This window comes from Leopardus geoffroyi, chromosome C2 (assembly GCF_018350155.1).
Source record: "Leopardus geoffroyi isolate Oge1 chromosome C2, O.geoffroyi_Oge1_pat1.0, whole genome shotgun sequence".
Classification (NCBI taxonomy): Eukaryota; Metazoa; Chordata; class Mammalia; order Carnivora; family Felidae; genus Leopardus; species Leopardus geoffroyi.
In genome coordinates this window covers 129,333,775-129,357,380 of record NC_059333.1, presented here as the reverse complement: position 1 = coordinate 129,357,380, position 23,606 = coordinate 129,333,775, and the positions used below count along the sequence as shown (strand labels likewise).

Here is a 23,606-nt window from a genome sequence, read left to right as displayed (position 1 = left end):
TTTCTGGTACTTCCTAGCATGTACCAGCTCAGAGATGTGGCTTTCGCAATTCTCCCGTTTTGTCTGCATCATCAACTGGATCTACTAGATTGGCCATATTGGCACACAGTTATTTTTTCGATCTTGCAAACAAAACAACCTTCTTTTAACTCTACTCTGCCCTACAGCAACCATCCCATTTCTTGGTTCCCCTTTACAGGGTGAGATTCCTCAAATGCATAGTTTATATCCAATGTCTCCAAACTTCTGCATTCCTGTATGAATCTACACTGGCTTGCACCTATACCACATCATCAAAACTCTTCCTGTTAAGATCACCACTGACCTCCATAATGCTAAATCCAATGGCCAATTTTTGATTCTTACCTCTCTAGACTTTCAGCAGCATCTGAATAGTTAACCCCTACTTCCTCAAATACTTTCTTATGTGACCTCTAAGACAATCTCCAGGCTTTCTCTCCCCTCACTGGTGGCTCCTTCTCCAGTCACCCCTGCTGTTTCATCGTCTAAATGTGAACCCCTGAGAGTATTCCTGGACTTTTTTTCTTCTCCTGCTCTCTTGGCATCTAAATTTTATTTTATTTTATTTTATTTTATTTTATTTTATTTTATTTTATTTTATTTTATTTTATTTTATTTTATTTATTTATTTATTTATAGCTTTTTGGTTGTAACCTAAGCTTAATTTCTTTTAATATATGAAATTTATTGTCAAATTGGTTTCCATACAACACCCAGTGCTCATCCCAACAGGTGCCCTCCTCAATACCCATCACCCACCCTCCCCTCCCTCCCACCCCCCATCAACCCTCAGTTTGTTCTCAGTTTTTAAGAGTCTGTTATGCTTTGGCTCTCTCCCACTCTAACCTTTTTTTTTTTTTCTTTCCCCTTCCCCATGGGTTTCTGTTAAGTTTCTCAGGATCCACATAAGAGTGAAACCATATGGTATCTGTCTTTCTCTGTATGGCTTATTTCACTTAGCATCACACTCTCTAGTTCCATCCACGTTGCTAAAAAAGGCCATATTTCATTTTTTCTCATTGCCACGTAGTATTCCATTGTGTATATAAACCACAATTTCTTTATCCATTCATCAGTTGATGGACACTTAGGCTCTTTCCATAATTTGGCTATTGTTGAGAGTGCTGCTATAAACATTGGGGGTACAAGTGCCCCTATGCATCAGTACTCCTGTATCCCTTGGATAAATTCCTAGCAGTGCTATTGCTGGGTCATAGGGTAGGTCTATTTTTAATTTTCTGAGGAACCTCCACACTGCTTTCCAGAGCGGCTGCACCAATTTGCATTCCCACCAACAGTGCAAGAGGGTTCCCATTTCTCCACATCCTCTCCAGCATCTATAGTCTCCTGATTTGTTCATTTTGGCCACTCTGACTGGCGTGAGGTGATACCTGAGTGTGGTTTTGATTTGTACTTCCCTGATGAGCGACGTTGAACATCTTTTCATGTGCCTGTTGGCCATCTGGATGTCGTCTTTAGAGAAGTGTCTATTCATGTTTTCTGCCCATTTCTTCACTGGGTTATTTGTTTTTCGGGTGTGGAGTTTGGTGAGCTCTTTATAGATTTTGGATACTAGTCCTTTGTCCGATATGTCATTTGCAAATATCTTTTCCCATTCCGTTGGTTGTCTTTTAGTTTTGTTGGTTGTTTCCTTTGCTGTGCAGAAGCTTTTTATCTTCATAAGGTCCCAGTAATTCACTTTTGCTTTTAATTCCCTTGCCTTTGGGGATGTGTCGAGTAAGAGATTGCTACGGCTGAGGTCAGAGAGGTCTTTTCCTGCTTTCTCCTCTAGGGTTTTGATGGTTTCCTGTCTCACATTCAGGTCCTTTATCCATTTTGAGTTTATTTTTGTGAATGGTGTGAGGAAGTGGTCTAGTTTCAACCTTCTGCATGTTGCTGTCCAGTTCTCCCAGCACCATTTGTTAAAGAGACTGTCTTTTTTCCATTGGATGTTCTTTCCTGCTTTGTCAAAGATGAGTTGGCCATACGTTTGTGGGTCTAGTTCTGGGGTTTCTATTCTATTCCATTGGTCTATGTGTCTGTTTTTGTGCCAATACCATGCTGTCTTGATGATGACAGCTTTGTAGTAGAGGCTAAAGTCTGGGATTGTGATGCCTCCTGCTTTGGTCTTCTTCTTCAAAATTCCTTTGGCTATTCGGGGCCTTTTGTGGTTCCATATGAATTTTAGGATTGCTTGTTCTAGTTTCGAGAAGAATGCTGGTGCAATTTTGATTGGGATTGCACTGAATGTGTAGATAGCTTTGGGTAGTATTGACATTTTGACAATATTTATTCTTCCAATCCATGAGCAGGAATGTCTTTCCATTTCTTTAAATCTTCTTCAATTACCTTCATAAGCTTTCTATAGTTTTCAGCATACAGATCCTTTACATCTTTGGTTAGATTTATTCCTAGGTATTTTATGCTTCTTGGTGCAATTGTGAATGGGATCAGTTTCTTTATTTGTCTTTCTGTTGCTTCATTGTTAGTGTATAAGAATGCAACTGATTTCTGTACATTGATTTTGTATCCGGCAACTTTGCTGAATTCATGTATCAGTTCTAGCAGACTTTTGGTGGAGTCTATCGGATTTTCCATGTATAATATCATGTCATCTGCAAAAAGCGAAAGCTTGACTTCATCTTTGCCAATTTGGATGCCTTTGATTTCCTTTTGTTGTCTGATTGCTGATGCTAGAACTTCCAGCACTATGTTAAACAACAGCGGTGAGAGTGGACATCCCTGTCGTGTTCCTGAACTCAGGGAAAAAGCTCTCAGTTTTTCCCCGTTGAGGATGATATTAGCTGTGGGCTTTTCATAAATGGCTTTTATGATCTTTAAGTATGTTCCTTCTATCCCGACTTTCTCAAGGGTTTTTATTAAGAAAGGTGCTGGATTTTGTCAAAGGCCTTTTCTGCATCGATTGACAGGATCATATGGTTCTTCTCTCTTTTTTTTTTTGTTAATGTGATGTATCACGTTGATTGATTTGCGAATGTTGAACCAGCCCTGCAGCCCAGGAATGAATCCCACTTGATCATGGTGAATAATTCTTTTTATATGCCGTTGAATTCGATTTGCTAGTATCTTATTGAGAATTTTTGCATCCATATTCATCAGGGATATTGGCCTGTAGTTCTCTTTTTTTACTGGGTCTCTGTCTGGTTTAGGAATCAAAGTAATACTGGCTTTATAGAATGAGTCTGGAAGTTTTCCTTCCCTTTCTATTTCTTGGAATAGCTTGAGAAGGATAGGTATTATCTCTGCTTTAAACGTCTGGTAGAACTCCCCTGGGAAGCCATCTGGTCCTGGACTCTTATTTGTTGGGAGATTTTTGATAACCGATTCAATTTCTTCGCTGGTTATGGGTCTGTTCAAGCTTTCTATTTCCTCCTGATTGAGTTTTGGAAGATTGTGGGTGTTCAGGAATTTGTCCATTTCTTCCAGGTTGTCCAATTTGTTGGCATATAATTTTTCATAGTATTCCCTGATAATTGTTTGTATCTCTGAGGGATTGGTTGCAATAATTCCATTTTCATTCATGATTTTATCTATTTGGGTCATCTCCCTTTTCTTTTTGAGAAGCCTGGCTAGAGGTTTGTCAATTTTGTTTATTTTTTCAAAAAACCAACTCTTGGTTTCGTTGATCTGCTCTACAGTTTTTTGATTCTATATTGTTTATTTCTGCTCTGATCTTTATTATTTCTCTTCTTCTGCTGGGTTTAGGCTGCCTTTGCTGTTCTGCTTCTATTTCCTTTAGGTGTGCTGTTAGATTTTGTATTTAGGATTTTTCTTGTTTCTTGAGATAGGCCTGGATTGCAATGTATTTTCCTCTCAGGACTGCCTTCGCTGCGTCCCAAAGCGTTTGGATTGTTGTATTTTCATTTTCGTTTGTTTCCATATATTTTTTAATTTCTTCTCTAATTGCCTGGTTGACCCACTCATTCGTTAGTAGGGTGTTCTTTAACCTCCATGCTTTTGGAGGTTTTCCAGACTTTTTCCTGTGGTTGATTTCAAGCTTCATAGCATTGTGGTCTGAAAGTATGCATGGTATGATCTCAATTCTTGTATACTTATGAAGGGCTGTTTTGTGACCCAGTATATGATCTATCTTGGAGAATGTTCCATGTGGACTCGAGAAGAAAGTATATTCTGTTGCTTTGGGATGCAGAGTTCTAAATATATCTGTCAAGTCCATCTGATCCAATGTATCATTCAGGGCCCTTGTTTCTTTATTGACCGTGTGTCTAGATGATCTATCCATTTCTGTAAGTGGGGTGTTAAAGTCCCCTGCAATTACCACATTCTTATCAATAAGGTTGCTTATGTTTATGAGTAATTGTTTTATATATTTGGGGGCTCCGGTATTCGGCGCATAGACATTTATAATTGTTAGCTCTTCCTGATGGATAGACCCTGTAATTATTATATAATGCCCTTCTTCATCTCTTATTACAGCCTTTAATTTAAAGTCTAGTTTGTCTGATATAAGTATGGCTACTCCAGCTTTCTTTTGGTTTCCAGTAGCATGATAAATAGTTCTCCATCCCCTCACTCTCAATCTAAAGGTGTCCTCAGGTCTAAAATGAGTCTCTTGTAGACAGCAAATAGATGGGCCTTGTTTTTTTATCCATTCTGATACCCTATGTCTTTTGGTTGGCGCATTTAATCCATTTACATTCAGTGTTATTATAGAAAGATACGGGTTTAGAGTCATTGTGATGTCTGTATGTTTTATGCTTGTAGCGATGTCTCTGGTACTTTGTCTCACAGGGTCCCCCTTAGGATCTCTTGTAGGGCTGGTTTAGTGGTGACAAATTCCTTCAGTTTTTGTTTGTTTGGGAAGACCTTTATCTCTCCTTCTATTCTAAATGACAGACTTGCTGGATAAAGGATTCTCGGCTGCATATTTTTTCTGTTTAGCACACTGAAGATCTCGTGCCAATTCTTTCTGGCCTGCCAAGTTTCAAAAGAGAGATCAGTCACGAGTCTTATAGGTCTCCCTTTATATGTGAGGGCACGTTTATACCTTGCTGCTTTCAGAATTTTCTCTTTATCCTTGTATTTTGCCAGTTTCACTATGATATGTCATGCAGAAGATCGATTCAAGTTACGTCTGAAGGGAGTTCTCTGTGCCTCTTGGATTTCAATGCCTTTTTCCTTCCCCAGTTCAGGGAAGTTCTCAGCTATAATTTCTTCAAGTACCCCTTCAGCACCTTTCCCTCTCTCTTCCTCCTCTGGGATACCAATTATGCGTATATTATTTCTTTTTAGTGTATCACTTAGTTCTCTAATTTTCCCCTCATACTCCTGGATTTTTTTTTATCTTTCTCTCAGCTTCCTCTTTTTCCATAACTTTATCTTCTAGTTCACCTATTCTCTCCTCTGCCTCTTCAATCCGAGCTGTCGTCGTTTCCATTTTGTTTTGCATTTCGTTTAAAGCGCTTTTCAGCTCCTCCTGGCTGTTCCTTAGTCCCTTGATCTCTGTAGCAAGAGATTCTCTGCTGTCCTCTATACTGTTTTTAAGCCCAGTGATTAATTTTATGACTATTATTCTAAATTCACTTTCTGTTATATTATTTAAATCCTTTTTGATCAGTTCATTGGCTGTTGTTATTTCCTGGAGATTCTTCTGAGGGGAATTCTTCCGTTTGATCATTTTGGATAGTCCCTGGAGTGGTGAGGACCTGCTGGGCACTTCCCCTGTGCTGTGGTGTATAACTGGAGTTGGTGGGCGGGGCCGCAGTCAGACCTGATGTCTGCCCCCAGCCCACTGCTGGGGCCACAGTCAGACTGGTGTGTGCCTTCTCTTCCCCTCTCCTAGGGGCGGGATTCACTGTGGGGTGGCGTGGCCCGTCTGGGCTACTTGCACACTGCCAGGCTTGTGATGCTGGGGATCTGGCGTATTAGCTGGGGTGGGTAGGCAAGGTGCACGGGGGCAGGAGGGGCAGGCTTAGCTCGCTTCTCCTTAGGTGATCCACTTCAGGAGGGGCCCTGTGGCAGCGGGAGGGAGTCAGATCCGCTGCCGGAGGTTTGGCTCTGCAGAAGCACAGAGTTGGGTGTTTGCGCGGAGCAAGCAAGTTCCCTGGCAGGAACTGGTTCCCTTTGGGATTTTGGCTGGGGGATGGGCGGGGAGATGGCGCTGGCGAGCGCCTTTGTTCCCCACCAAACTGAGCTCTGTCGTCCAGGGGCTCAGCAGCTCTCCCTCCCTTTGTCCTCCAGCCTTCCCGCTTTCAGAGCAGAGCTGTTAACTTATGACCTCCCAGACACTAAGTCGCGCTTGCTGTCGGAACACAGTCCATCAGGCCCCTCCGCTTTTGCCAGCCAGCCTCGGGGGCTCTGCTTGGCTGGCGGGCCGCCCCTCCGCCCCGGCTCCCTCCCGCCAGTCCGTGGAGCGCGCACCGCCTCGCCGCCCTTCCTACCCTCTTCCGTGGGCCTCTCGTCTGCACTTGGCTCCGGAGACTCCGTTCTGCTAATCCTCTGGCGGTTTTCTGGGTTATTTAGGCAGGTGTAGGTGGAATCTAAGTGATCAGCAGGACGCGCGGTGAGCCCAGCGTCCTCCTACGCCGCCATCTTCCCTCTCTCCCTCCTTGGCATCTAAATTTTATATGGCTTTAAATATTACCTACAAACCTCAACTCCCAAATTTCTTTCTCTAGTCCAGATCATTACCCAAACTTCAAGCTCTACATGTAACTGCCTATTTGACAACAGTACTTGGATATCTAACAGGCATCTCTAACATTATGTGTCCAAAATACAAACTCTTGATCTGAGGCCCTGATCCCAATCCATTCCATTCAACTCAGCTGACTGGCATCTCCATTGTTCTTATCTCTCAGACCAAACATTTGGAGAAGGATCCAAATTCCAAACATTTAAAAACCTGCTATGTTCTAGGGAAAACTGATGGAGAATGATCAGTATTCTAGACATATCCTTGTAAAAGAAAACTCCATATGGCCTTCAGGCACAAAAGATGGAATAACTTACAAAATAATTTAGACTGGCATTAGAAAATTCAAAAACAATATACACAAAGAAAAGCAGCAGAGCAGCATTTTCAGGAAACTCACGAAAACAAAAATGCAAACCAAGAACACTACAACCTGTTGAATAATCAAAGCCTTGGTAAAGGTTCTGAATGTGCACAACTCAGGAACTACTGCACACATGTGACCTTCCTGAGTATTCTATTAGAGGATGAATTTCATCCTACCATAAGATGACAGAAAGCCTTTCACGTATTTGATTGTAGGGTTAAGATTAAAACAAGGGTGAGGGCCATGGGTTGAAAAACTATATAAACATTTTATTTCCTGACAAAGTAGAAAAACATAATTAAAAACAGTGGAAGAGGGGCGCCTGGGTGGCACAGTCGGTTAAGCGTCCGACTTCAGCCAGGTCACGATCTCACGGTCCGTGAGTTCGAGCCCCGCGTCAGGCTCTGGGCTGATGGCTCATGATGGCTCAGAGCCTGGAGCCTGTTTCCGATTCTGTGTGTCTCCCTCTCTCTCTCTGACCCTCCCCCGTTCATGCTCTGTCTCTCTCTGTCCCAAAAATAAATGTTGAAAAAAAAAACAAAAAAAAAAAACAAAAAACAGTGGAAGAGAGAAAATGGAGAAACAGAATAAGATCATTGACTGCAACAGATGCAATAAGTAGGGGTCAAAACATAATTTAAAACTGACAAAAGGTTAAGTAAGAAGGGGGCTTAAGGGCCCCATAAGAATAAAACTAACAAATCCTTTCCTAAATATGAAAAGGAAAAAAAAAAATCCCAAAACAGAGGACACAATATGTGAAGAAACACACAGTATACACACATACGTGATATAAAATAATTACAACCTATGACAGAATTGAGACCAAATATAAATCATATTAAATGTGAAAGAGCTTAGGTCCCTCAGTTGAAAGAGAATACTTTTCAAAATGGCTCATAAAGCAAAACTCAGTTCTATGCTTAATTCTACATTTAAAACACAGCAATCCAAAAAGGCCAAAATAAAGGAATGCACAGATTTATAAGGCAAAGAAAATAAAATGGCAGGGATTGAAATCCTGATACCAAAGTAGACTTCACAAGCCAAAAAGTGTTAAATGAGACAAAGGACACATTCCAAGTTACACCAACAGTTACAAATATCTATGTACTAACTAACATAGCAATCACCTATCTAAAACAAAACCATATGTGATGCAAGAAAAAAAAATAAACACGCCATATTAGGAAACCTGAAAATACCACTTATGAGATGGGTTAAATGAACAAAATCTAGGAGAGACTATAAAGGATCTAACTAAACAACATAATCAGTAAAGTCTGATCTTCAGGGGTGTGTGTTTGTGTATATGTATGTGTGTGTGTATATGTGTGTGTGCGTGTGTGTGTGTGTGTGTGTGTGTAGCAAAAACTATCCCTGATAGAGAATATATCTTCTCACAAAATGTTCTCAAAAATCAAGAAATGTTATTATATACTGATATGACAGGGAATACACATAAAAAATCAGTAAGTTCTATGAAACAGAAATAAACACTCTGATCACAATGTAATAAGAAATTAAAAACAAAGTCTTTCCATCTGGAAAGTAATGAAAACTCCATTTCTGAACAATTGGTATATGAGTATTCCTTCTAGTATTTTCATTTTGCAACTTTTTGTAAGTTAGAAATTATTTCCAAGTGAAAAGTTAGAAAAACCTCAACTTATAATTCCTTGCTGGCAAGGATGGGGAATGCTGGGTGCTTCATACATTACTAGTAGGAGTATAAACTGGTATACCACTTTGACAGTTTGTCAGTCTCCCCTCAAGTTGAAATATGACCAAGCAATTTCACTTTTAGGCATATATCAAAAAGAAATGCATGCACACATATTCCAAGAGACATGCACAAGAATGTCCACATTATGTAACACCAAAAATCTAGCAGCCACCTAAACGCTCACCAACAGTGGAATGGATATGTAAATTGTGGCATGTCCATATAATGGAATGTTACACACCTATGAAATCAATGAACTGCAGTTACAGGGAAATGGACACAGCTTTCAAGTGAAGGCTCAAGGAAAAAAATTACTCAAAAGAATACATATTATAATTCGACATATTTAAGAGTCAAAAACAAGCATAACAAAGCTACAGTGTTAGAAGTAAGGAGAAAACAGTAAGGAGGAGCAGCATGAGGAAGGTTCTATGGCATTGGCAGTGATCTCTTTCTGAACATATACAGTGGCCTCCCAGCTGTTAACTCTGACTTCATTTAGCAGCACATTTGTTGTACTTTTCTGATGTATATCAATTAAAAGTTAAGTTTACATAGGAGATTTTTAAAATATGAGGCCTAACATATGTTCAATTTTGTAATTATTCCATGGGCTCTTCTGTTTTCAGAGCAAAAATTTCAATATACCATGTTACGTCAATGTGAAGAACCACTGATTTTAAGATGAAGCACTATTTTATCACCAAAACCCACCAAACCTCCCCCCACCCCGCCCCCAAAAAGAGAAAAACATTGCTAAGTAAACTATGACTCTAAACAATAAAACCTTTGAGTGCGTTTTGTACCTTTCTGAAAGGTATCTAAATAAGAACCATTTCAATGACTGGGAATATTTCTTCTATTGCCTTGCCTACTAATAACATTTCATTCACTATTCAAAGAATCTGTGAGCTATAAGACCTGAGAGACCATCTAAATATACCTCATGATTTTATAGATGGGGATGATGGAGCCTAAAGAGGTTGAAAGAAGTAGGAAACAAAGCAGAGGCCTGATTCTAGATCTCAGATATCAAACCAGTGGTTTTCCTCTATTTCTTAAGGCATAACAAGCAGTGCTAATCACAGTACAAAATGTTACTTTAGAAGAGATCTCAGCAAAGGTTTTGCTTGGTGAAAATTGTCCAAATATCAATGCATATTTATTCTCTGAAGATGAACAACCTGTAAACTTTATAAGCCTACTCCAAAACGCACCAGTAAAAATTATTAGAATGTTGTTTCTTAATACCCTATCAGCAAACTCTAATATATGAGTAATAACTATACTTGTGCAAAGGTTCATAGATAAAAAGTAAAAAATCATAAACAACGATTGGAATAGCCACTTGAAAGGCCAACAGCTGTTAAAGGAATAACAAAGAAAATCATCTTTGGGGAATAAAAGGAAACCAACTATTGTCAAATGAGCTCTTGATTTGTGCATGAATTTTTTTAGAAAGGGTGTCATACTCCAAGTGCTCAGGAGATCAAACAAAGAAGCAGATTTAACTCATCTTTTCAAGGGAAAGGACTGCAAAATAAGGTGATAATAGACACATTCTCAGAAAGCAAGCACCAAGTGCACTGCTAGAATTGAAACATAAGTAGCAATGTGTTTATAGGATTTATAAAATTATTTCATCACACCATTTCATTTGATCCTATGATAAATCTGTGAGTTTTCAGGGCAAGTGATATTCTCTTTGTACAAAAGAAAAAAACCTATGCTTGGATATGCCAAATGATCTGTCTAGAGTCACACTGTTCATGACAGATCTAGGACTTGAACCCAGTCCTGATTTCACACCACTTTACCTCCAGTTGTTATCTCAACCCTGAATATACGGTGGGACTCAATAACATGAATCTACCTTCCAATATCTCTACAAAACTTACTACTACAAACTTTAGAGGTGATGCAGAATTTGGAGCTTTAACTTTATACACTACGAAATTGTTAACTCCAGGACCATTTTCTATGAACGTTACCTTCACATCAAAGGAAGGCTTGAAGAGTTTGTCTTTGGACAGAAATTTTGATGGTGTATCCAGATGCAAGGAGGGCTCCTTCTGAAGCGGCTGTCCTACTGGTGGGGACACAGACACTTGTTTGGTGTGTTGGGAGATCACGGCATGGAAAGCTTTACTCTGAAAGCTGTTCATATCTAAAGGTGTAACGGCTGTTTTCCTGTGAGTGTCCAGGTGTGTGACAGGATGCTCTGCAGTATCTGGGCTTACGTTCACCCTGTTTGTTATTTCAGTTTCCAAACCTTGTTCTAGAGATTTAAAATGAAAAGAAACAAATGTGAGCCACTAATGTCATCACCTGTCTCTAAAGAGACACACCTGAAGTGATCTTTTATACCTTGTTAGTTTTCACATGAATTCTCAAGTATACTTTAAACCACAAAGTTATATATAACCACTTTTTAAACGTTTATTTTTAGAGAAAAATAAAGTGTGAGGGGGGGAAGGGGCAGATAGACAGGGAGAGAGGGAGGGGCAGAGAGTGCTGAGCCCGACATGGGGCTTGAATGCGCAAACTGTGTGATCATGGCCTGAGCTGAAGCTGGACGCTTAACAGACTAAACCATCCAAGTGCCCCCATATGCCCACTTATCAAAAACAAAACAAAACAAAACAAAACAAAACAAAACAAAACAAAACAAAACAAAACAAAACGATGTATTAAAATCTATGTTGAATTAGACAAAGCACATCAGCTGAAACAATTAATGAAATTTTCTATTTCATCTTGTTTAACTTGAAATATTCTCAATAAAGCCCACAATTTGCCAAAAATTATCTAAGTGTCATTTTAAGTCAATGGCAGAGTTAAAAAAAAAAAAATCCCAATTATGTGTACTCTGAGTTAACAAATACAGTGGAGTTTTTGGAAAGTCCTTAGTGAAATCTTAATATGTCCTAAACATCACTTTGCTTCAGTTGTAAAATTTCCAGTCTGTCTGGGTAAGTAATGGCTCTGAGAGCTAATCCCAAGATACTGATTTGACCCTGAAGTTTGCACAGAGATGCCATCACCTTAGAAGAGAAGCTACTGTGTCTTTCCATCCGCTTATCTTTTTTCAATATTTAACAAAAACAATTAGATGGCTAGGCCATGCCAACCCAGCTAGCCAAGGAAAAATATATAATGCACAAGACATGCATATTTCTTGCCCTTTGAGAGCTTATAATGAGTGGGAAGACACAAAAGCAAACTAGAATTAGGATATTGGGATCAGAAGTATAAAAGGCATAATGAAGGGAGTTTTGGCCAAAGGCTGTACTTGGTGGATTAAGGAAGGTTTCCCAGGGAAAGTTACATTCCAGCTGAGAACTGAAAGATAAGGATGAAGAGGTAAGCACGAAGTAGGCTAGAGAAAAGATGTAAAAGTCCGAAGAGGAGAGGAAGAGAGAGCACATGAATTATAGTCAGTGTGAGCCACAGAAGGAACAGTAAATGGGATCCGAGCCCACATCTTAAGGCTTCAAACGTAGAGACCCTAGATTGCTAGAAGGTTGTTTTGTATCTTCCAGCTTTCAGACAGTACCTACAGTGGAGAGCAGATACAAATTAAACATCTGTGCTATGAACATGTTTATTTTGCTACCCGATAAGGAATGTTCAACATCACATGCACTACATGCGATGTGAAAAGCAAAATTCAATGAACTTTCCTAAAAACAAGCTTTGGCACATTCATATTCCAGGAACCATCAAATTGTAAAAATACATACAAAAGAACAAAATAAAAGTACTAACCTTCTTTAGTTGACTTTTCAATCAGAAAATGGCTTTCACTTGCTCTCTTTCCCGTTCTAGCAGTCTCCAATAGCCATGATATGTTGACTGCCGGTAAATTCCACTTCTTGGCAGCTTCGTATTTAGAACCACCTGGTTCCTTCAATACAAGATGTGTACTGGCAAACATGCCTTTCTTTGCATTGGATTTGCGAACAAAGTATTCTTGAACACTGAAAAGTATATTAAATAAAAGCAAATGGTCATGTATACAACTAGTGTGCAAACTAAGAAGAAAGTTTCTAATACAACTGTTGTTAGCGTTCTGAGATCATAGTTGCTAATAAAAATTTGATACACTTAAGAATCCTCTTACAAATGCTTACTCCAAGGTAAAAATGCATTGCTACAATAAAACTTTTTATAACAACATTAGCAAATTAAACTAGACTTTCAAGAACTAACCAGGAAAATTACCTCCTTAGTCTCACCTACCCACCTTGGCCTTTCTTCCCAAAAGGAGGCATGGAACTAGGGAGCATAGAAAGGTTATGAGTAACAGTTGGATGCTTAACTGACTGCTCACCTTTCTAGCTCAGTATGTCTTCCCAAAGCATCTTCACACATAATCTCATTTGATACCCTTTTTAAAAAAATGTTTATTTTGGGGCGGGATAGGGCAGAGAGAGAGAGAGAGAGGTAAAGAGAGAATCCCAAGCAGGCTCCATGCCCAGCACAGAGACCAATGTGGGGCTCCATCTCACAACTTTCCCGCTTCTAACCTTTTCTAATGAAATTAAGAATGTTTGCTTATTGCCCTCCCTAAAAACTTTGGATGGCACTTTTACTGGGATGTTAAATTTATATATCAATGTAGGGGAAACAGAAACTTTATAATCTTCTTTCCAAGAACATGTGTATCTTTTCTATTGTTCCCTTAATAGAGTTTTATAAGCTTCTATAAGTCTTCCAAGTTTCATGTTAAATCTGTTGGAATTTTATCTCTCATTGTAACCTTAGCTTTCATTAGCTTTTCTAACTGGTTGTATGAATGTCAATGGTTTCTGTATATTAGTTTCCTACATAGCCATTTTACTGCATTTTTCTCTGAGCATTGCTTTGGTCTACCCCATGGAGTCTGATCTCATTCTTCTGCTATTGTTACTTTCTAGATTTTCTACAACTTCAGGGTTTTTAGTATTTATGCATTTTTGAGAGAGAGAGAGAGAGAGAGAGAGAGAGCGCGCACAAGTGGAGGAGGGGCAGAGAAAGGAAGACAAAGAATCCAAAGCAGGCTCCAGGTTCATAGCTCTCAGCACAGAGCCCGACGTGGGGCTCGAACCCATGCACCGTGAGATCATGATCTGAGCTGAAGTTGGATGCTTAACTGACTGAGCCTCCTACACACCCCATGCAACTTCAGGGTTTTTTTAAACGTTTTTTATTGTTTAGTATAATTCAAATACAGGACACAACAAAAAAGGAAATATATAATTTAGAGCATTATTATAAGGTGAAAACCCTTGTATCTACCACCTACATCAGATGACAGAATCTTGCCAGCCACTCCAGAACCTTTCCAACATGTCCCTTACTCAATTACAACCCCACCATCCCTCCCTTCTTAATAACAGTAGCCACTATTTGGATATTTATGGTAATCACTCCTTACCTTCTAGGTTTTATCACAGAGTGCATCCTTAAACACTACATCTATATAAGTAAAGTTTATTTTTGAGAAAGAGAGAGGGAGAGAGCGCGAGCGAGTGTGCAAGCAGAGGAGGGGCAGAGAGAGAGAGAGAATGAGAATCCCAAGCAGGCCCCACACTGTCAGCACAGAGCCCAACATGGGGCTTGACCTCATGAACTGTGAGATCATGACCTGAGCTGAAATCAAAGAGTCTTAATGCTAAATTGACTGAGCCATGCAGGCACCCTACATGTTTGTTTGCTTGTCTTGGTCTTTTAGCTTATAGGATTCGTCCTTTTCCCTATCCTCTTAATGTATATTTGTGAAGACACTGTATTATTTATAACATAAGGTTATCTCCAAGTCTGATTTTGCTGACTGCATTCTATGCTCTAGTTTAACATACTACTCTCCTACTTCCTATGAGTCAGTAGTTGAATCTAGAGGCTTCATCAGACTGACGTCACATCACTGTGGTAAGGCCACTTCAAGGTGGCACTATGCTCTACATTAAGAGACATATAATGTCAGGGGCACCTGGGTGGCTCAGTCGGTTAAGCAGCCGACTTCAGCTCAGGTCACGATCTCGCGGTCCGTGAGTTCGAGCCCCGCGTCGGGCTCTGGACTGATGGCTCAGAGCCTGGAGCCTGCTTCCGATTCTGTGTCTCCCTCTCTCTCTGCCCCTCCCCTGCTCACACCCTGTCTGTCTGTCTGTCTCTCTCTCTCTCAAAAATAAACATTAAAAAAAAAAAAAAGAGACATATAATGTCTGTTTTCCTCTTTATTATGTGATTACTGATTTTCAAGGCTTGATGCTATCATATATATCATATGTGATATTATGAATTATAACCCTATCCTTTATTTATTTGTTGGAATACCTCTGAAAGGGAAACTGTCTTATCTGTTATTATGGTACTCTGATATCGATTACATAGGAAAGACTGGATAAATACTTGATCCTTTCTCTTTATCTAACACTTTCAAAATAATGAGCTGGTCCTGCTTCAGGTGAGCCCAAGCCCCACATCGAGTGAGCCTCATCTCTCTCTCTCTCACAAAAAGAAAGAAGAAAGAAAGAAAGAAAGAAAGAAAGAAAGAAAGAAAGAAAGAAAGAAAGGAAGGAAGAAAGAAAGAAAAAAGAGCTGGCTTCCTAGCATCTTTCAACATGACCAATTAGCTTTCTTTGGTGTCATTATAAAGTCTTCATTTAATATTATTTGAAGTGTTTGCATCCACTGCCATTATGCATCCACTGTCATAGTTTGCATCCACTGTCACAGTTTGCATCCACTGTCATCCACTGGTGACACATAAATTTTCCTGTCTTTGGCCAGTGGAGGTCCTTTGCACACAACTTCCTTAGTAGTCCTTGCTATCTGGTCTGACAATATTCCAGGCTTACTGGCACCTTTTGTGAACTTAATCATTTCTTTACATTTTAATTTCTTTTAGTGGGAAATGGTATTTTTAACATCACAATCTAGGCACTGGAATTGCTTATTACCATTCAGTTGATAATGATTTCTAGGTATATAAATCGTTTTGAATTCCTCTTGGAACCAAGAGTTATGAAAAACAGTTCTAAAATGTCCAGTTAATAAGATCTTTTCATTTTCTATTTCTACTACTCATTTCTAATCTTTTTGCACTGTGATTAGAGAATATGGTCTGTGCTCTTTCTAGTTTAGGAAATTTACTGAGGTTTTCTTTGTGGCCAATTTCACAGGCAATGTTTATAAGTGTTCCACAGGCACTGGAAAAGGTATATTCACTTTTTCAGGATAGGGGACTATGCTACTGAAATCTAGATCTTTCTCTGTTTTCTGTTTGACCAGTCATGAAGTAAAAGATGAGAGTTAAAGTCTCCTACAAGTCATGTATTCCTGTTGATTCCACCTCCTATCTCCTAAGTTTTGTCTTATGCATGACAGTCATGTTCTTTGTGGTGTGTGTGGGTGTGTGTGTGTGTGTGTGTGTGTGTAAATAAAACCTTCAGTGTAAATAGCTCTTTACTTACGGTGCTATTCTTTTTCTTATTTAACACCTTTTTAATTGAACCCAAACTTGTCTGACATTAGAACTGCAACCCCTTCTTTCTTTTTGTTTGTATTTCTTTGACATACCTTTGCCCATCTTTTTTTTTTTTTTCTGAGATGTTCTCAAATCAATTTGTTTTAGGTATGTCTCCTGTTTAAAATCATTTTAAGTGCTGCTTCAAGATCTAACCTAAAAGAACTTTTTAAAAAAAATTTCTTTTTATTTTTGAGAGACAAAAGAACTTTTAATATAAAAGTTTAGTCCATTTACATTTACCATATATATAACTGTTCGGTACTTCCTTTTAAAACAGCCACCACTTAAAGTTCACTTAGGGGTTGGGCTCATATGGATTTTGGAAGTAACTTTTAAGTTTTTTTTTTTTCCCTTCCCAAGAATTACTGAAAAAGAATCAATCATCCATATGGTACATGGAAGGGAATGATGCTTAGATGTGTAATATTCAATAATGGCCCTTGTATCAGCTTTAGATTTTCCCTTTCCTGGTAGGTAAGCATTAATGCCCGTGATCTTAACATCTGCCAGGAATCCATCTAGTAACCCTGAACCATCACGCAGGTACACTACATAATTCCCAAAATATTATAAAGACACTCAGCCTAATTCCAATTTGAATATTCACCAATTAAGTCAAAAGCATAAAAGGTACACCATGATAGCAGGTGCGTGAAAAATACCTCATACCTTGCTCCAAGGCGTTTTGCTAAGAATATCAACGAATCTTTTTCTGCTCCTGCACACTGGCTGAATGAAATAACACAACCCTCTAAAGGAGTCATTCCTGCCATTACTGAGACTGGCACGAAGAGAGGATTTGACTTCGGATCAATTAAAGTCTGATAGTCTATGCAAGTTACCTTTTAAAAACAAGAGAAACAATAACAGCAACCTGAAATGAGCAACCAGTGGTTAATACTGGGTTAGTTACAGCAGTAATTTTAGTTTAGGTGAAAAGCAATTTTACTTTAATATAACCTTGTGTATGCTCATTCTCAATATATTCCAAATTATAATTAAAAAAAATCAAATTATATAGGATATTAAGATCACTCAGGTTTATCACCAAAATTAGGAAATATTGCTTTAAATTTAATGTCTTCCGAAGTATTAGTTTATAAATTTTTTTAATTCTTGTAAACTTAAAAAAAAAATGGTGAAGTTACCAGTGTTCAGCCAGTAAGAAGCAACAATACAAAAGTTCCTGTCATGCTTTGGTTGTGAGAAAACAGGGAAGACTGAACCCGTACAAGATGACCTGGAATAACTTTCTTACAAGGAAAGTTGCTCTTGTGGCCCCAAGGAAACAATAAGCTCTACTCTACCAGGACCAGGACCAAGAAACTTGCACATTTTCAGATCTTAGAATTTCTTTTGCTAAAAGCAAAATCTAAACTGCTCAAACATAAATACCAATATACCTAAACTGCACTGCACTGCCTAGGAAATACACATGAACACTTCCGGCATCTGACATCCTTCGCATCTGACATTCTTCCACACTACATTTCAACTACTCCAGGGTTTTCTTACCAGCCACGTATTTGTAACGACTTCTCCTACAGTTGCTTCTACTTCACACCCCAGCAGAGGAACCACAGCATAATCAGCAACAATTCTGCTCTGAAAGGAGACAATTTTTCCAGCATTTTCTCTTATGACGTTTGCAATATTAGATTCATTTTCACTACTAAAACCCACAACAAGGAAACTCTTTTGGCTAAATAAACCTTCTTCAGTAATTGTAGAAGCGTCAGGATGGCAATGAGTGACAGAAGACTGGTTTTCTTCTTGCAGGGAAATATGAGTAGAGTCATTAAAGGGCTCAACTTCAGACTTGGCAGCTTCAACTGAAAGAGACAAAGAAATGTATTCTACCAGATATAAAGGTAACAGGGAGCCTGATAATTGTGACCACACTTAAAAAAAATTAAGGCTCGGTAAGTACACAATGAAGAAAAGATATGAACCCATCCTCTTGGTTACCAAGACTATTGTCACTATTTCCACCTTCGGAATGATAACAGCAATCATGTTACTGTTCTAAATGTTCCTACTATACTAGAAACTCCCAATTAGTTGAAAATTTTGAAGCTCTAGTAACTGGGCCTATCTCAGTTCCAAAACTTGTTTTAATAATTCACAACAGAATTGAGAAAATATCATTAAGGAAAAAACAGAAGTAAACTCCTAAAATTTCCATATTAAAATTGCAGCTACTTAGCTACTATATGGATTTAAGAGAACTGATTAAGAACCCAAGCAAATGGTCTCAACTATTTCATTTTAGAATCAAGTTTGCTTATAGATGGGTAGGAAAAAAACAAAACAAAACAGGTGTATAAAAACATAAATGTCAGAAACTAAAATATATAATACCTAATATACAATAAACATTGTCAAATCAAGGCTAAAAGTTTAAAAGGGCAAAACTCGGTAAGGTTTTTAGAAACCCTAGTGGTGCTATGTACAGGGATTGGCAAACTACAGGTTAGGGGTCAAACTGGGCTCACAGCCTGTGAGTTAAAAATGGTTTTTAGGGGCACCTGGGTGGCTCAGGCGGTTAAGCATCTGACTTCAGCTCAGGTAATGATCTCATGGTTCGCAGGTTCAAGCCCCGTGTTAGGCTCTGTGCCGACAGCTCAAAGCCTGGAAACTGCTTCAAATTCTGTGTCTCCCTCTCTCTCTCTGCCCTTTCCCTGCTCATGCTCTGTCTCTCTCTCTCTCTCTCTCAAAAATAAACATTAAAAAAAAAAAAAAGAATGGTTTTTGCATTTTTAAATGGTTGTAAAAACATAATCAAAACAAAATAAAATAGATACAGAGACAGAATGTGACTGACAAAGGCTATAGTATTTACCATCCTGTCCTTTACAGACAAGTTTGCCACTGCTTTATGGGATCTCAACAAGCCTGGAAGCTATTCAAGGATTCTTCATTTATTCATGTACATGTAAAGCACATACATGTAATTAGTGCTGGTGACACTATGAGGTTGATAATACTAGTATATCTATAGCCTTTCTTCAAGAGGAATCTCAGGATTAAAGAAGTTAAGTAATTTGCCTAGTCATACAGTTAACTGCAGAAATGATATATAAATCAAAGGCTGTCTGACTTCAGAACCCATAACACTGTTACAGTGCCACCTTCTCATTTCTATCCTCATCTCCAACAGACATTAACACTGTAATTTTTAAACTATTGCCATATAAAATAAAACTTAGTAAATAAAATTTTCCTACTTCATACAAGTATTTAGATTACTCTTATTCATACTCTGAAGAAGCACAGTTTTATCTAGAACATTTACTGATCAATACATCAGGAGACTCTTTGAACTTCAGATTCATTATATAAAGAAAAAGGGTTAATAGTGTATTTATAATTTTAGAGATAGGTGAGGATGAATAAGCTTAGAAGGAAACAAAGGTGATATGATACACAAAGGCAATATGAAAATAGAAAATATCCTGGAAAGTAATGTTTAAAATAGCTATTCTTTTTACTTTTTTAATTTAAATTCAAGTTAGTTAATATATAGCATAATATTCGTTTCAGGAATAGAATTTAGTGCTTCATCACTTACATATGACACCTAGTGCTCATCTGAACAAGTGCCCTCCTTAATGCCTGTCAACCATTTCGCCCATCCCTCCACACACCTCCATCAACTCTCAGTTTGTTCTATTTAGAGTCTCTTACGGTTTGCCTCCCTGTTTTAAAATAGCTATTCTTAATATAAAAGACTTTTTTTTTGCATTTATAATTATTTTATAATCACATCTAGAAGGGAAAAGAAACAACTTTGATATCTATATCCTGCTGGTGAAATGGAAGATGGAAACCATGTGGAATTTTATTTTATTATTATTATTTTTTTTTTTCAACGTTTATTTATTTTTTTTTGGGACAGAGAGAGACAGAGCATGAACAGGGGAGGGTCAGAGAGAGAGGGAGACACAGAATCGGAAACAGGCTCCAGGCTCTGAGCCATCAGCCCAGAGCCCGACGCGGGGCTCGAACTCACGGACCGCGAGATCGTGACCTGGCTGAAGTCGGACGCCTATCCGACTGCGCCACCCAGGCGCCCCTATTTTATTATTTTTAATTTACATCCAAGTTAGTTAGCATATAGTGCAACAATGATTTCAGGAGTACATTCCTTAAAACCCCTCAGCCATTTAGCCCATCCCCCCTCCCACAACCCCTCTAGTAACCCTCTGTTTGTTCTCCATATTTAAGAGTTTCTTATGTTTTGTCCCCCTCCCTGTGTTTATGTTATTTTGCTTTCCTTCCCTTGTGTTCATCTGTTCTGTGTCTTAAAGTCCTCACAGGAGTGAAGTCATATGATATTTGTCTTTCTCTGACTAATTTTGCTTAGCATAATACCCTCTAGTTTCATCCACATAGTTGCACCATGTGGAATTTTAAACTAATACATAAAAACAAACTGGCAATACTAAGTTCTTATAAGCTGCAAGTACAACCCTAAAGTTATGAAGAGACTTAGAATAAATTAGCATGTTCTACAGCGGTCCTTTCCATTTATTTGAACAGAATCCTTCTTTCCATCAGATCTCGTTTAGGAGCCCAATAAACACATCTTGATAAACCTAATACTGAGTAAGCACTCTCAAAAATAATTTTGCTTTAAGAACTATAAAGAACTTGATTACATTCTAAGGAGCTTGGGGATTCTGTCAGGTTCACTACCATTAAACCCTTCCAAAGTAGGTAGACCACTAACTGCCAGAGAAAAGATTTGAGAAACTAATCACTTGATTCCACCACGTACCCTTGGCTGAAGGATAATGCATAAAACTGCTGAGTCAGTTTGCGGCTTTTTTATGCCAAAACATCCTAGAAAATTGAGGATCTCCTGACATAACATACTACTAAAGCATAAGCAAATAGTCTGACAAAAACCAATTTTTCAATATACCATTAACAGAAATAGTGTGGGGGGAAAAAAACTGGACTGGTAATGAGGAAAGAAATTAAATGAGTAATTAAAAAACTCCCAACAAACAAAAGCCCAAGATGAGATAGCTTCACAGGTGAGTTCTACTAAATATTTAAAGAAGAGAGAATACCTATTCTTCTTAAACTATGCCAAAAAATAGAAAAGGAAGGACAACTTCGGAATTCATTCTATGAGCCAGCATTATCCTGATACCAAAACCAGATAAAGACACCACTAAAAAAAAAAAAACAAAAAACCATAAGCCAAATAACCCTGATAAGTATGGATGCAAAATCTTCAATAAAATATCAGCAAACCAAATTCAACAATACATTCAAAAAATCTTTCACCATAATCAAGTGGGATTTATTCCTGGCATGCAAGGATGGTTCAATATTCGCAAATCAATCAACATATCACATCAACAAGAGAAAGGATGAAAACCATACAATCATTTCAATAGACACAGAAACATTCGACAAAGTACAACCACCACTGATGGAAAAAACTCTCAACAAAGTACGTCTAGAGGGAACATACCTCAACATAATAAAGGCCATATATGAACAACACTCAGCTAACGTCATCCTTAATGGGGAAAAACGAAGAACTTTCCCCCAAAGGTCAGGAACAAGACAAGGGTGTCAACTCTCATCACTTTCATTCAACACAGTACTGGAAGTCCTAGTCACAGCAATCAGATGATAAAAAGGAATAAAAGGCATCCAAATCAGTAAAGAAGTAGTAAAACTTTTACTGTCTGCCAATGACACGATACTATATATAGAAAACCTGAAAGAATCCACCAAAAAATACTAGAACTGAGAAACAGATTCAGTAAAGTTGCAGGACACAAAATCAGCATACAGAAATCTGTTGCATTTCTATACACCAGTAACAAAGCAGCACAAAGAGAAATTAAGAAAACAGTACTATTTAATAAGATATCTAGGAATAAGTAATAATAATAGAGGAATAAATCTAACCAAAAAGGTGCAAGACTTGTACTCCAAAAACACTCATTAAAGAAACTGAAGACAACACAAAGAAATGGAAAGACATTCCACCCTGATGGACTAGAAGAACAAACATTGTTAAAATGTCTATACTACCCAAAGCAATCCCCATCAAAATACCAACAGCATTTTTCACACAACTAGAACAAACAACTCTAAAATGTGTATGGAACCACAAAAGACCCCAAAAAGCCAACACAATCCTGAAAAAGAAAAGCAAAAGCTGGAGGTATCACAATTCTAGTCTTCAATTTATATTACAAAGCTATAGTCATCAAGACAGTATGGCACTGGCACAAAAACAGACACACGGGTCAGTGGAACAGAATAGAAAATCCAGAAATAAACCCACGATTACGTGGTTAATTAATCTTTGATAAAGCAGGAAGTAATATCCAATGGGAAAAAGACAGTCTCTTCAACAAATGGTGTGGGAAAACTTGACAGCAATGTGCAAAAGAATGAAATTGGACCACTTTCTTACATCATACACAAAAATGGATTAAAGACCTAAATGTGAGACCTGAAACGATAAAATTCCTAGAAAAGAACACAGACAGTAACCTCTTTGACACTGGCCATAGCAACTTCTTTCTAGATAGGTCTCCTGAGGCAAGAGAAACAAAACCAAAAATAAACTATTGGAATATTACATCAAAATAAAAAGCTTCTGCAGAGAAGAAAACAATCAACAAAACTAAAAGGCAGCCTACAAAATCGGAGGATATTTGCAAATACCTTTCCAGTAAAGCGTTAGTATCCAAAATAACAAAGAACTTCTACAACTCAACACCCAAAAAGCAAGAAATCCAATTAAAAAATGGGCAGACGATATGAACAGTCATTTCTTTAAAGAAAGCATCCAGATGGCCAAAAGACACATGAAGAGATGCTCACTATCACTCATCATCAGGGAAATGCAAATCAAAACTGCAATGTGCTATCACCTCACATGTCAGAAAGGCTAAAATCAAAAACACTAGAAACAAATGTCAGTGAGGATGTGGAGAAAAGGGAACCCTCATGCACTGTTGGTGGGAATGCAAACTGGTGGAGCCATTGTAGAAAACAGTAGGGAGTTTCCTCAAAAAGTTAAAAATAGAACTACCCTATGATCAGCAATTGCACTACCAGGTATTTACCCAAAGGATATAAGAGCACTAATTCAAAGGGATACCAGAGCCCCTATGTTGATAGCAGCATTATTTACAACAGACAAGATATGGAAGCAGCCCAAGTGTCCAGTGAATGATGAATGGATAAAGAAGATGTAGCGTGTTCATGTGTGTGCATGTGTGTGCACACGCACACACACGCACACACGCACACAATGGAGTAT

At 38.3% G+C, this 23,606-nt stretch overlaps 1 protein-coding gene across 4 annotated transcripts in view; it reads right to left on the bottom strand.

Annotated features, from left to right (window-relative positions):
- TOPBP1 (DNA topoisomerase II binding protein 1) overlaps positions 1-23,606 on the bottom strand; it is a 67,826-nt gene that overhangs the window by 29,199 nt on the left and 15,021 nt on the right. For all 4 annotated transcript variants that reach the window (XM_045503594.1, XM_045503595.1, XM_045503596.1 and 1 more), the window contains 4 exons: positions 17,819-18,135; positions 16,973-17,145; positions 12,559-12,770; positions 10,782-11,068 (listed from right to left, as the gene is read on the bottom strand). In XM_045503594.1, coding sequence (XP_045359550.1) covers positions 10,782-11,068; positions 12,559-12,770; positions 16,973-17,145; positions 17,819-18,135 — 989 coding nt within the window. The remainder of the gene's footprint in view (positions 1-10,781; positions 11,069-12,558; positions 12,771-16,972; positions 17,146-17,818; positions 18,136-23,606) is intronic.